Genomic DNA, 12,378 nt, shown 5'->3' with positions numbered 1-12,378 from the left:
AAGAAGGTGGTTGTGTTAAGGCTGAGTTTAGTCAACATTCCTTTAACCAGAAGTGCACGGACTGTTAGGCAAATTCTTCTGAAATGGGGATGTGAGTCACAACCTAATGGGTAGCAGAGTAGCAACCCTCTACTTTGCAAAGACCAAAACAAACACTCCTGGGCTGATCCTACTGGGGATTCTGGGGCTGAGAAAGTGGTGCTGTCACATACCACTGTCTGTCTGTGCTGGCCTGAGAAGTCACTTTGCTTCCTGTGAGATCATATGCTCTTCTTGCAGGATGAAACAGAAAGCTAAATATAACCTTATAGTGTGTAATCTATAGGGTGTATTTACATGCGTGTGTGTTTGTGTGTTCTCTTCCCACCAATCCCTGATCCTCCTTAAATAATATATATATTTCACACTTTTTACCCTACAATTTAATTTTTACTTTTAATATTGTGACATTTGTTTTCATTTTATTTGTATTTTATTATTAGATTTAGCCTGCTTGTTTTTAGTCTTTTTGTGTCTCATTACCTTTTTAAGTCTCTTATTAATATCATATAGATGGATTTTGTTTTTGGATTCCATTTTGAGAATTTTTATCTAACAAGGTATTTTTCATCTCATTTACATTTATTATTATGACTGATATAGATGGGCTTTCTCTGTCCTTTGATCTAGGCTCTCCAATTGTTTAATGCCCCTTTTCAGTAGCTTTAGTACTCTATGGTCTGTGTTACCATTGTTCTTATGTTCACCTTTGTGGTGGATGATTAGATATCCTGTGTTTATTTCTATGAGAGGTTAACTTTAGGTTACAAATGGCCAAATTTTTACTAACAGAAATATTAATGCAGTTTAACCAAATTCTGCTTTTACTGCTATTGGTTAATAAAAAAAAATGATAACCCAACAGCAAGAAAGACTAAATGTTGACCATGAAGAATAACACTTTAAAAAATAACATGTGCTATGGTTCTACAAAACTTGTAATATGGCTTCTGCTCCTAGCATTTTTTTATGTTGCTGCCTTTGAATCATTACAGATATATTTAGTTAAGGTTAAATAAAAGGTTAATTTTAAAAGAAAAACACGTTTACCATTCTGCCGTTCTTCCAAGAAATGCCATTAATTTTCTGAGTCACTTATTTAGCTGTGGTGACCATCACCACCTCTCTAAGATGGTGAAGTCCCACACAGTGCACAGGGTTGGTATAAAGTTTCAATGTGATTATACATCCAGAGGGCTCTGAAAGCACACAGAGAACTAAACAAATGTATGCTGACATTATCACTGAAAACATGACATTTTATGTCTATGGAGTAATTAAGATACTGTGGATGGATTTCCAAATTTGGATTCTTTGGAGCAAGATGGTAGTATAATCACCTCCAAGCTTCCACCCCACCCCTCCCCCCAGCCTCCAGCACCCCTGAGCCCCCATTCCCTGCCCCGCCGGCCCACACACACAAAGCAGAAATTGGCAGAATGAACCCTGTCAGAACTCTGGAAACCAGCCAAGGAGGTATAGCAACTAAGTGAACACTAAATCAAGAAAAAAGTGATGTCAAAATGGAAGCAAGTCTTCGGTGTTCTACGTGTCCACACCACACCATCTCCCCAGCTTGGCAGCTGTCTTAAGGCTATGGCAACCTACATTCCCAGAGAGGTATCCTGATTTCTGGCTCCAGAGGGAGCAGAGCAGACTTAATTCACAAATAATCATGTGTGTCTGTTTTAACTTGTCTTGGGGAACACTGACTAGAGGATCGCTGTAAGTCAGAACTGACTTGATGGCAATGGGTTTTCGTTTGTTTGTTTTTAGGGGAATGACTAGAAGGCTGAAGCAAGGCACTCATCTCTGGCCTGTCACAGGGCTCATGTAGGCAGAAAAGCAGCAGGCAATGCCCAAGAACTGTAGCTGCCTATAGTCATTTGAGGCTACAGAGTGCAAATAAGGCATATAATAGACACCTACGGACCAGAAGGAGAATCCTGGGAGAGAGTTTCCTTGGGAAATTAATGCACTCAAAAGCACTGTATATACAGGAAGCATGATGAAGTCACATGTATGTCCAGGGAAAGATGCATGCTCAGAAAATACCTGAGAAGAACCTATGCTTTCACTCTGAGCTGATTCCTAGGGTCAGTGCAAGCTTGGTTAAGTGTTCAAGGAGGGCCTAAGAACAGAACAAATTTGCGAAGTCTGGCATTGAAGGAAATCTCTGTCAAAACACTAGCTAAGCACAAGTTAAGAAACAGAGACACATGACTGTAAGGAGAGTCTTTGAAAAAATAGTTAGGAGAAGTCACTAAACTGAACTACAGCCTTCAACAATTAAAAAAAGAAAAAGAAAACAGAATACACTGAGGAAAGGGGTTAGAATCTGATTTCCAGAGTTATGACATTATATTTTAATGACCAGTTTCAGTGAAAAATCACAAGACATACAAAGAAACATGAAAGAGGAAAGGATGGTTCATTCAAAAGAACAAAATAAAATGAAAGAAACTGTCTCTGTGAAAGCCCAGATAATGGACGCCTTAGACAAATACTTTAAAACAATGGAATTAAATAGGCTCGTAGTGCTAAGGGAAAACATGGATAAAGAACTAAAGGAAATCAGGGCAACAATGTATGAGCGAAATGATAATATCAATAAAAAGATATAGATTATAAAAAGGAACCAAATAGAGAATACTGGAGCTGAAAAGTACAATAACAGAAGTTAAAATTCACTGGATTGGTTTAAGAGTAGACTTGAGAAGGCAGAAGAAAAAATCAGCAAATTTGAAGATATGATAAATAAAATTTTTGAGTCTGAGAAGCAAAAAGAAGAAGAATGAAGAAGACTGAACAGAGCCTATGGGACTCATGAAGGCACCAGCAAGCAGATCAACATATGTATTATGGGAATCCAAAGAGAAGAGAGAGAAAGAAGCATTACCATGATACCATAGCGAGATAAAGAAATCACAAGAAAACTGCAGATCAATATTCCTTATGAATACAGATATAAAAACCCCCAACAAAGTACTAGAAAGCCAAATCTAACAGCATATTAACAGGATTATACACTTTCATCAAGTGGGACTTATCCCAGGAATGCAAGGGTAGTTTAACATAAGACAATTATTCAATGGACTACACTGCAATAATATAATGAAAGAAAACAAAACACGTAAGTCAGCTCAAGTGATGCCATAAAGGCATTTGATAAAATCCAACATCCTTTTATGATAAAAACACTTAAAAAACTAGGACTAGAAAGGAACTTTACTCAACATGATCAAGAGCATTTAGGAAAAACCCACAGCTAACATCATACTCAATGATGAAAGACTAGAACTTTCCTTCCAAGATTAGGAATAAGACAAAGATGCTCACTTTCACCACTGCTATTTAACACTGTACTGGACTTCTAGCTCAAGTAATTAGTCAAGAAAAAGAAATAAAAGGTATCCAAAAATAGAAAAGAAGTAAAATTATCTCTAGTCGCACATGACATGACCCTAAATATAACCAAATCAAACCCAGTGCCATCGAGTCGATTCCAACTCATAGGGACCCTGATAGGAAACCCCCCCAAAAAAAATCCACAAGAAAGCTACTAGAGAGAATTTTTAAAAATTCAGAAAAGTTGCAGGATACAAGGTCAACGCAAGAAAACCAGCTAGATTTCTATTCATCAGGAATGAGCATTCTGAAAAGGAAATGAAAGAAGTAATTTAAGCACACATACTGGTACACCAATGTTCACTGTAACATTATTCACAACAGTCAAAAGATGGAAACAATCCAATGTCCATTAAAAGATGAATGGATATATACATACAATGGAATATTATTTAGCCATAAAGAGAAATGAAGTTCTAATATACGCTATCACATGAACCTCGAAAACATTATGCTGAGTTAAATAAGTCAGCCACAAAGTACAAATTTTGTATGATTACCTAAAATAGGCTAATGCATAGAGACAAAAGTGTGTTCGTGGTTACCAGGGCCTGGAGGTTGAAATGAATGATAAGTTATTGCTTAAGGGTTAGTAAATTTCTGTCTGGAGTGATGTAAAACTTTTGGAAAGGATAATGATGATGGTTACACAACATGGTGAATATAATTAATGACACTGCATTAAAAAAAAAAAACCCAGTTGCATACTTAGAAATCATTAAAACTGGCAAATTTTTTGTTCTGTTTTACCACAATAAAAAAATTTTTTTAAATGAGAAAAGACTTGGATAGATATTTCTCCAAAGAAGATACACAAATGACCAAAAAGCACATGAAAAGATGTTCAACATCATTAGTCATTAGGGAAACGGAAATTAAAACCACAGTGAGATACCACCTCATGCTGACTAGGATGGCTACTAGCAAAAAACGGAAAATAACAAGTGTTGGTGACAATGTAGAGAAATTGGAACTGTTGTCCATTGCTGGTGAAGATACACAATGTTTCAGCCACTGTGGAAATCAGTTTGGTGGTTCCTCAAAAAGTTAAACATAGAATTATCATATTATCCAACAATTCTATCCTTGGGTATATACCAAAAATAAGTGAAAGCAGGGACTGAAACAGATACTTCTATGCCGTTTTTCATTGCAGCACTATTCCCAATAGCCAAAAGGTGGGAACAACCTAAATGTCCATCAACAGATGAATGGATAAACAAAATGTGATGCGTACATACAATGGAATATTGTTCAGCCATACAAAAGAATGAAGCTCTAATACATGACATGAATGAACCTTGAAAACATTATGCTAAGTGAAATAAGCCAGAGAGCAAAGGACAAATACTGTATGATCCCATTTATATGAAATAGCTAGAATAGGCAAGTACATAGCGATAGAAAGTAGACATAGGCGTGGAGGAGGGCGAATGGGGAGCTATTACTCAGTGGGTACAGAGTTTCTGTGTGGGATGATGAAAAAGTTTTGGAAACAAATAGCAGTGATGGTTTCACAAAATTGTGAATGTAATTAATGCCACTGAATTGTACACCTAAAATTGGCAAATTTTATCATAATAAAAATATTCTTAAAAAAAAGAAATCATAGATGGAATTATGTAGGATTTATGGTTTAGGTGTAAAAGTAGACCTTATCAAGGACCAATGGTTACCTGGGAAAAAAGACAGGAAATCCTTTTTAGACAGCATCATGTAGCATACCCATTATTTGGGTATACCTCATTACCTTAACCAGTAGTTCTCTCATTGATTTCTTCACCTCTTTCCTATTTGTTTCACTATGGGTTCATATGAGTTCTCTTTTTCTGTCTCTCTTATATTACCTTATCCGTTATAAGTCAGCTAACAAAACTATTATATGAAGGCAGCACAATTGATTCAGACCCTATGCTGTCTACTCTTTGAGCCAGCATTCTTTCATGTCACTCTTCACGGAGGAGTGGCAGAACCGAAAAGGGAAGAGAATGTAGATGTGTTTTTCTGATCCTGTGGCAGACAGTATTTGGAACCTCTTGTGCCAACACTTAGCTCTACGTTAAAGACTCCAGCTGGGAGCCCCTCACTCTTGCATGAACAGGAGTCATCCTCACCTGACTTTCTTTACTCTGGCTCATTATTTAACACAACAGCACAAACAAACCCAATTAGGCACTGAGGCGAGAGAAAGTGGTCAATGAAAGTCAAAACAGAGCAATTCCACAAGCCTAGACCTACTGGATCTGAGTCCTCTTGAGCAGACATTTGATGCAAATGCTTAAACAATGCATGTCTGTTTGATAATGGACAAAGTAGATAATGGTCTTGGGTGGATGATGATACACAGAAAATTGGGAAGGACGAGGCTAGGAGAGAAATAAATCTGAGTCGTTTTCAAGTAGGAAGCAGTATTTTCATTTAAAGTAATTTATATAAAGGTCTGAGCCTTCCTTTCTGGGTACTAAAAGGAGAATAGCCCAGTGGGTGGCCCTTTACCATTTAAGGATGGGCCTTCCATTTAAAAATAGCTCCTCAACAGCTATCCTCAATTTAAGGCAGTTTCATGAATAAGGCAGCTATGAAGCAAAGAACCTAAAGGCAGTATTCTGAGAAAATGCCTGAATGGGCCTGGTGTCTATCCCAAATATAAGGAGAGGTTTGCCGCCAATTAATCATCCCTCACAGAAGAGGCTGCCATCTTATATTTCTGTCCTCACAAAGCTTTTCATATTGTGGGGCATTCTCTGAATCCCTTTATTTTGAACATCACAGCGCTGTTTGGGTAAGTTACATTAGCCTGAAGTAACTTCCACCAATGTGAGTTTTAGATGTGTATAAAGGTTACCTGACAGAATTGATTTCTTTAAAAAAGAGCAAAGTTGCATATTTTAGTAACTATTCTTAGGGTATGACCTCTAAATTGAAGTACTGGATGTTATTATAAACAAGCCTTTTAAAAATCACCTTAACAGCAGCATGTTAAGTGGCTGTATCTTGAAATCACTAACATGGGCCTATAGGACAAATGAAAACACAGAAACAAGTGTCCACTGTTAAGTAAATATGTAATTGTGCCTCAGGATGAATTTTCAGTGAAAGTATCATCATAGATTCAACAAAAGGTGTAGCAGGACTAACCGGATGGAAGTAAAAATAATGTGAACAACTATGTCAGATGACTCTGAAAGTAGCTCTAGCGATGATGCATATAAACAATTTGAATAAAAAATCTTATGACGTTAGAGTGGGGAAACCCTGGTGGCGTAGTGGTTAAGTGCTACGGCTGCTAACCAAAGGATCGGCAGTTCGAATCTGCCAGGTGCTCCTTGGAAACTCTATGGGGCAGTTCTACTCTGTCCTATAGGGTTGCTATGAGTTGGAATTGACTCGACAGCACCGGGTTTGGTTTGGTTTTTGGTTTTAGAGTGGGGAAAAGGCATTATTTCTAAATTTTACATAATACGTGATCGTGTACATAATTTATAATACACATTTTATATGTGATTTAAAATGTTGCAACTAAAATAATAAATTTAATAAAAACCCATAACCCAGTGCCGTCGAGTCGATTTCGACTCATAATAAATTTAATATTCTAAGCAATTATTTATCTAACTTCATTTGGGTAACCCTAAAAATGCTTATTTGGATTTTTTTCACTGTGGAGTTAGACAGCGGTCATCACATATTCAGAGTCATCTGTTTTAGGTCACATACATTATTTGGGGGCCAGCTCTGCTCCCCATATTGGCTTCAGTTCCTGGCATGCCTTTTTTTCCCTCTTTCGTGTCCTAAGCTCCAGGTTCAGCAAGCACTGTGTCTGCTTGTGACCCTTGTCCCTATGGCAAGGAAGAAATATACTGGACTGAACTGTACGTAGCGGTTATTCATTGCTGATTTTTAAGGCTTTTGGCCCTATTAGGAAGCCACCTAGTTTTCGCGCCTCAGTTCTTGTTGCGATTTTCTTTAAAAATGTGGTGCGTCTCATACATTTGTGGTATTAAACAATAGTTACAAAGCCAGAGTAGTGGTCTTGGCAGAGACAGAAATTTGAATCTGCTCTGGTTGAGGCTGACTCTGGATAATGAAAGAAATGATGAGAATATCAGCATCTAAGGAGATCTTTTGTCAATTCATCTATTAAACTGTACAAGAGACTTTTATCCTTGCAAAATCCTGTCCTCAGCAATGGCTAAAGTACTATCAGTTGCAATTAAGTAAACCCTTTAAACTTCCAATGCAATCTACCAACAAACACATCCCCTGAAACTCATTGGAAAATACTGCTTCTCCTGAGGGCTGGATTTACTGTGCTGATGAGGATTTAAATGACTATCATAGAGGAATTCCATATTGCACACAAAATCAACTTCATAAACATGCATTTGGAAGTCTAAAGGTCTGTTAATATTTTCAAGTGGAAAGATTATCCTAAATTTTAACTATTAATTCTTGAAAATTAAAAAAAAAAAAAAAACTTCTTTACAAAAACATCTTTCTTTGGCTTTTTAGAACTGATGTATTAGACACAGCCGGCAGGAAGAAGCTCAGAAAAAGCTTTACAGGAATTCCCCTCCTTGCAAAGTGACACACTGGTACGGAAAACTGTTGTTTTAGAAGCAATTAGGCCAATTAAACCTGGAAGCATGATTTTAAGCCCAACCCACAATGAGAATCTCAACTGGAGGGAGGAGCAGTTGATACATGCAAAGAGACGCAATTCTGGAGTGCTATCCATAAGTCCCTTGGAAGAGACAGAGTGGAGTAAGAGGACTAAAATGATGATTCTGGATTTCTGTTTAGTCCTTTTCAAAGGGAGGAAGGCATTATAGAGAACAGGGTTCCACCAACCATAAATGAAGCCATTTGGTACATGGAGAAAGCCTATGACTGATGCATGGAATGAAGAGAAAACCAGCTAAATTTTCTTTGCAAGTTATTATTCCTAAGGAAAATCCTCATCCCATAGAGTGCACAATCTGAACAGAACAGAGCTTAAGGTAAAACAGGCAAAGAGATCTGGGTTTTTATTCTGAATTAATCAAATGTGGATGATTATATGAAGGCCCAAATTAAGTGTAAATATGAATTAAATTCACTTCATGTTTGAGTCAGAACAACAGGTAATACAGGAAAATCTCCATACAATACTAAAATAAAGATATATTATCATGGTGATTGACAGTTTTATTATATTTAATTTGGAAGAATAATATTGGGTTAAAATCAGAAGAGGACAGTTTTTTTTTTTTTTTAATTCTCAGAGTTAGAAATACACTTGCTTTAAAAACTCACTGAACTCACCACTGAGCATTTTTTCCAGCACTACTATTTGTGTCTTAAGTCTGTACAAGCAAAGACACTCCATATTACTGGATTCAGTGTTTCTTTTATTTATTTATTTACTTTTCTATTGCTTAATAAGAGTCAGGAAGCTATACACCACTTCGGAAAGGCAGACCCCCTGGCGATGAACACTAAAAATAATGCCATGCCTGGTGGATGTGATTTATAGATTTTTGGTGGCAGAAGTGAAAAGTGAGACCATTGCTCCTCAGAAAAACTGACTTTTCTTCAAAGACAGAGCAACTTGACTCATGATCATCCTTTGAAGCTATCTCATCAGTAGTGAGCTCAGGTACAATAGCTGATGGGCAAGTATCTGACACAGAATACTCTTTTATATCCAAGACACATATGTAATTCGTTATTAGATTTCTGCAAACATATAAAAAGGTTGTTTAATCCTGGAGAGAAAAGGAAATGCCTACTACCAGACTTTCAGGATAGAGGGTTCCAAATTCAGTTGTTTCACAATCACCTGGAAGTTTACTAAAAATACAGCTGCCTCAGCCTTAACCCAGACCTTAGATCTACATTTTAAAAAAACTCACTATGCTACATCCTGGTGATTCTGTGTACCACAAGGATTGAGAACTGCATAGGGGCAGTGCTGGAATGTCTATGTTGTAAATTATAAATATTCCTGATGTCTATTACTCACGTGTAAACCTTAAGGACAAAATCCTTTTCTTCCTTTACTTCTGTAAGTGACTGTAGGACATCCAGGATGCTCAGGACTGCACAGCCATATGGTCGCCGGTAGTGCAGATGGGCTGGGCCCTTCTTTGAGTCATTCAGGAGCATCCGGCCTGGGACATAGCAGAAAACACCAGTCAGACTGAGAATGCCATACTCCTTGCCAGCATCACCTTGACTGCCACTGAGAATGCCAGAGCTACAGGCACCGTAGAGATCCTCTAAATTGGAAGACTAAGGCTAGAGGGCTGAAGGCAGACTTCCAAGGGTGCAAAGATATTTACGTGGAGGAACTCAAACAGGCCTCTGGCCAGGGCACATTTAGTCAATCACCCTTATCAGCTACCCCTGAACCAACATCAACAGTCCATTCATTAATCATGTGAGAATAAATCACTGTGCCTCATTAATTTTTTAGAAAACCAGTATGCTAACAGATTTAAATTTGCTAAGCATATTAAGGATCCAAAGTTTAGTATTTTAGTTGCCAGGTATAAACTATGTATGCACAGATAAGGATGACAATGTGCTGTTCTTCCAACCAAATCCTGGTGCCAAAGCTGTTCCTGAACCACTGTGGAAGCGAGAGCATCTCAGGAATTGGAAGGGAACTTGATTTTCCTGCTTACCAAAGGCTGTGCAAACAAAACTAGAGCCTTAAACAAATGCTTTATTAAGTATAGCAAAACAGTTGTTTTGTTGGCAAGTGATTAAAAAATATTCTTTGACAAAAATGTGTAAGATACTCTAGAACCCAAGCCTATGAGGGAAGATTTTGTTAGTCATAGCCCTCAAAATTATGTCATAAACTTGAAATAAGGCTGGGCAAACCAACAACAGAATAATAACACAAATCACTTCCTTCATCTTGGGTGGGGCAGAGGTGAGATGCCATCCATCTACCGGAATGATAAGAGTAACTCTAATTTTGTAGAAAATAACACAGATATATAATTTTGAACATACACCAAGAGAAAGGGTCATTTGCTCCCCTCCCCTACCCCCAGCAACCCACTATAAGATCTCTGAGGGAGAGGGTTGGTACAGAGGCAAGACAATGTGATGAAGTGATGGAGAGAATGTAAAAAAAACAGACCATTTAAATAAAGAATCTAGGTCCACAACCAAGAGGTAGCAGAAGGTTTCAAGAGAGGGAAAGAAAAAAAAAACTATTTATATCAAACTCAGCTACCTCAGCATAAGACAGAGATACAATTCAAGCTAGACTCTAATCTTCAGACCCAAAATAACAGGTAAGAGCTGAGGAGAAGACAAAGCTCATGGACAGGAGATACTTATTCCAAGTTGGGCAGATCTTAGTCACGTGAATGGATAAGGTGAACAGTACCTATTCGGATCACATGGGCAACTATATATAAATCTCTCTTCATATCTTTGCTGCTCAGATCCTAAGAAAAGAGAAAACATAAGTAAATTAAAGCAAGGAATACACAGAAAACAATTAAAATTCCATTTTGAACCTCATAATGATTTGCTTTTAGCATGTTACAGGTGGAGGAGGGGGACTAAAGCACACAGTTTAGTGCTGGAGTTTCCTGTAGTAAAAGTTTGGATATCTTGTATGTTTTTGGAAGCTTATTTTCTTGATAATATTTTTCCAGCTCTTAGACCACCTAAGAAATCACCTATCTATAAGAATTATCACATTAGAAATGTTTATGCTGTTGCCTTATCCCACGTTTATTCTAACATAAAAAATTCTGTAACAAAAGGAATATTCAATGCAGAAAAAATAGGAAAACATCAAAAAGTTCATTAGTGACTTCAATTCTAAAAGTTCATTTTATTTTATTTTTGAAGCAATTTTTGGGTTTACTGATATATTCTCACAATAAGTACATGCTTAATTAAAACTGAATGTAAGGAATTAAGTACGTTTAAATTCAGCACGAGTAATCACCTTTGGATCCATTGCTCAAAATGCTATATACCAAATAACGTAATGATGCCAGAGCCAGGCTTGACCTATAATTACCATTGTCTAACAGGGAGCCGGAATTGCACATATGGAATTTTACTGAGGCGGGTCTTGCCTTGGGATAGTGACCAATCTGAAACACTCCTGGGGGAAAGGTCGTGCTGCTTTTGTTTTTAATTTGGCCTTTAGAAAACTTTCCTTAATTTTTTTTTTTAATCGTGCTTTTTTTTTTAGGTGAAGGTTTACAGCTCAAGTTAATTTCTCATACAAAAATTTATACACATATTATTATATGACACTAGTTGCAATCTCTATAATGTGACAACACACTCTAAAAGTTTATTTTCTATATATTTTACATTTATTTCATTGTCCATAAACGATTAGTATACACTAAGACTGTTCCCTTGAAAAGAAATTAATTTGATCTAAGTGAAACCTCAACAATTTGATTTCCATTTCTAAACTTAGACATGTATAATTTATACTAAAGTATAAAGCTGAAAATAATTTTATCTGGAAAATCTTAACAGTTTACTTTTGAGTACACAAATCTGATCTAGAATCAGAAACTTTCAAACCAAGAGTAATGTAAATACTTTCACATTAAGTATTTATGTTTAGAACACATTTCAGAATAAAATGTTTGTTCACGAGTATGTATTTATACTTAATGCGTTATCCTTGAATTAAAAAAAAAAACTTCCTTAAATATGCATTGTTTCAGACTTTTCATCATGTCATCTACTAGCCCCTCACTCCCATCCATGGTAGTGTATTAGTGAAGGCTGATGGAGTATCTTCTGTCCTAAATGGAAAAGGTTCTCATGATCTCCCTTTTGTTTCTACGAAAGGGTCCCTTAGCTCCATTTCCTTAGCATCTTTCTTTTTATTGGTCCAAGACGCTTGTCTCTCTTCAGTAAAACAGGGAAAGGGGCAATCAAGTGTTTTTT

General features: G+C 36.9%; 1 protein-coding gene across 6 annotated transcripts in view; it reads right to left on the bottom strand.

Moving 5' to 3' along the window:
* The window catches only part of DOCK3 (dedicator of cytokinesis 3), a 547,636-nt gene that overhangs the window by 157,525 nt on the left and 377,733 nt on the right, over positions 1–12,378 (bottom strand). For all 6 annotated transcript variants that reach the window (XM_049861907.1, XM_049861911.1, XM_049861908.1 and 3 more), the window contains 2 exons: positions 10,835–10,895; positions 9,452–9,599 (listed from right to left, as the gene is read on the bottom strand). In XM_049861907.1, the coding sequence (XP_049717864.1) occupies positions 9,452–9,599; positions 10,835–10,895 (209 nt within the window). The remainder of the gene's footprint in view (positions 1–9,451; positions 9,600–10,834; positions 10,896–12,378) is intronic.

This window comes from Elephas maximus, chromosome 20, assembly GCF_024166365.1.
Source record: "Elephas maximus indicus isolate mEleMax1 chromosome 20, mEleMax1 primary haplotype, whole genome shotgun sequence".
In the NCBI taxonomy this organism is placed as follows: Eukaryota; Metazoa; Chordata; class Mammalia; order Proboscidea; family Elephantidae; genus Elephas; species Elephas maximus.
This window is presented reverse-complemented; position numbering and strand designations above follow the sequence as displayed.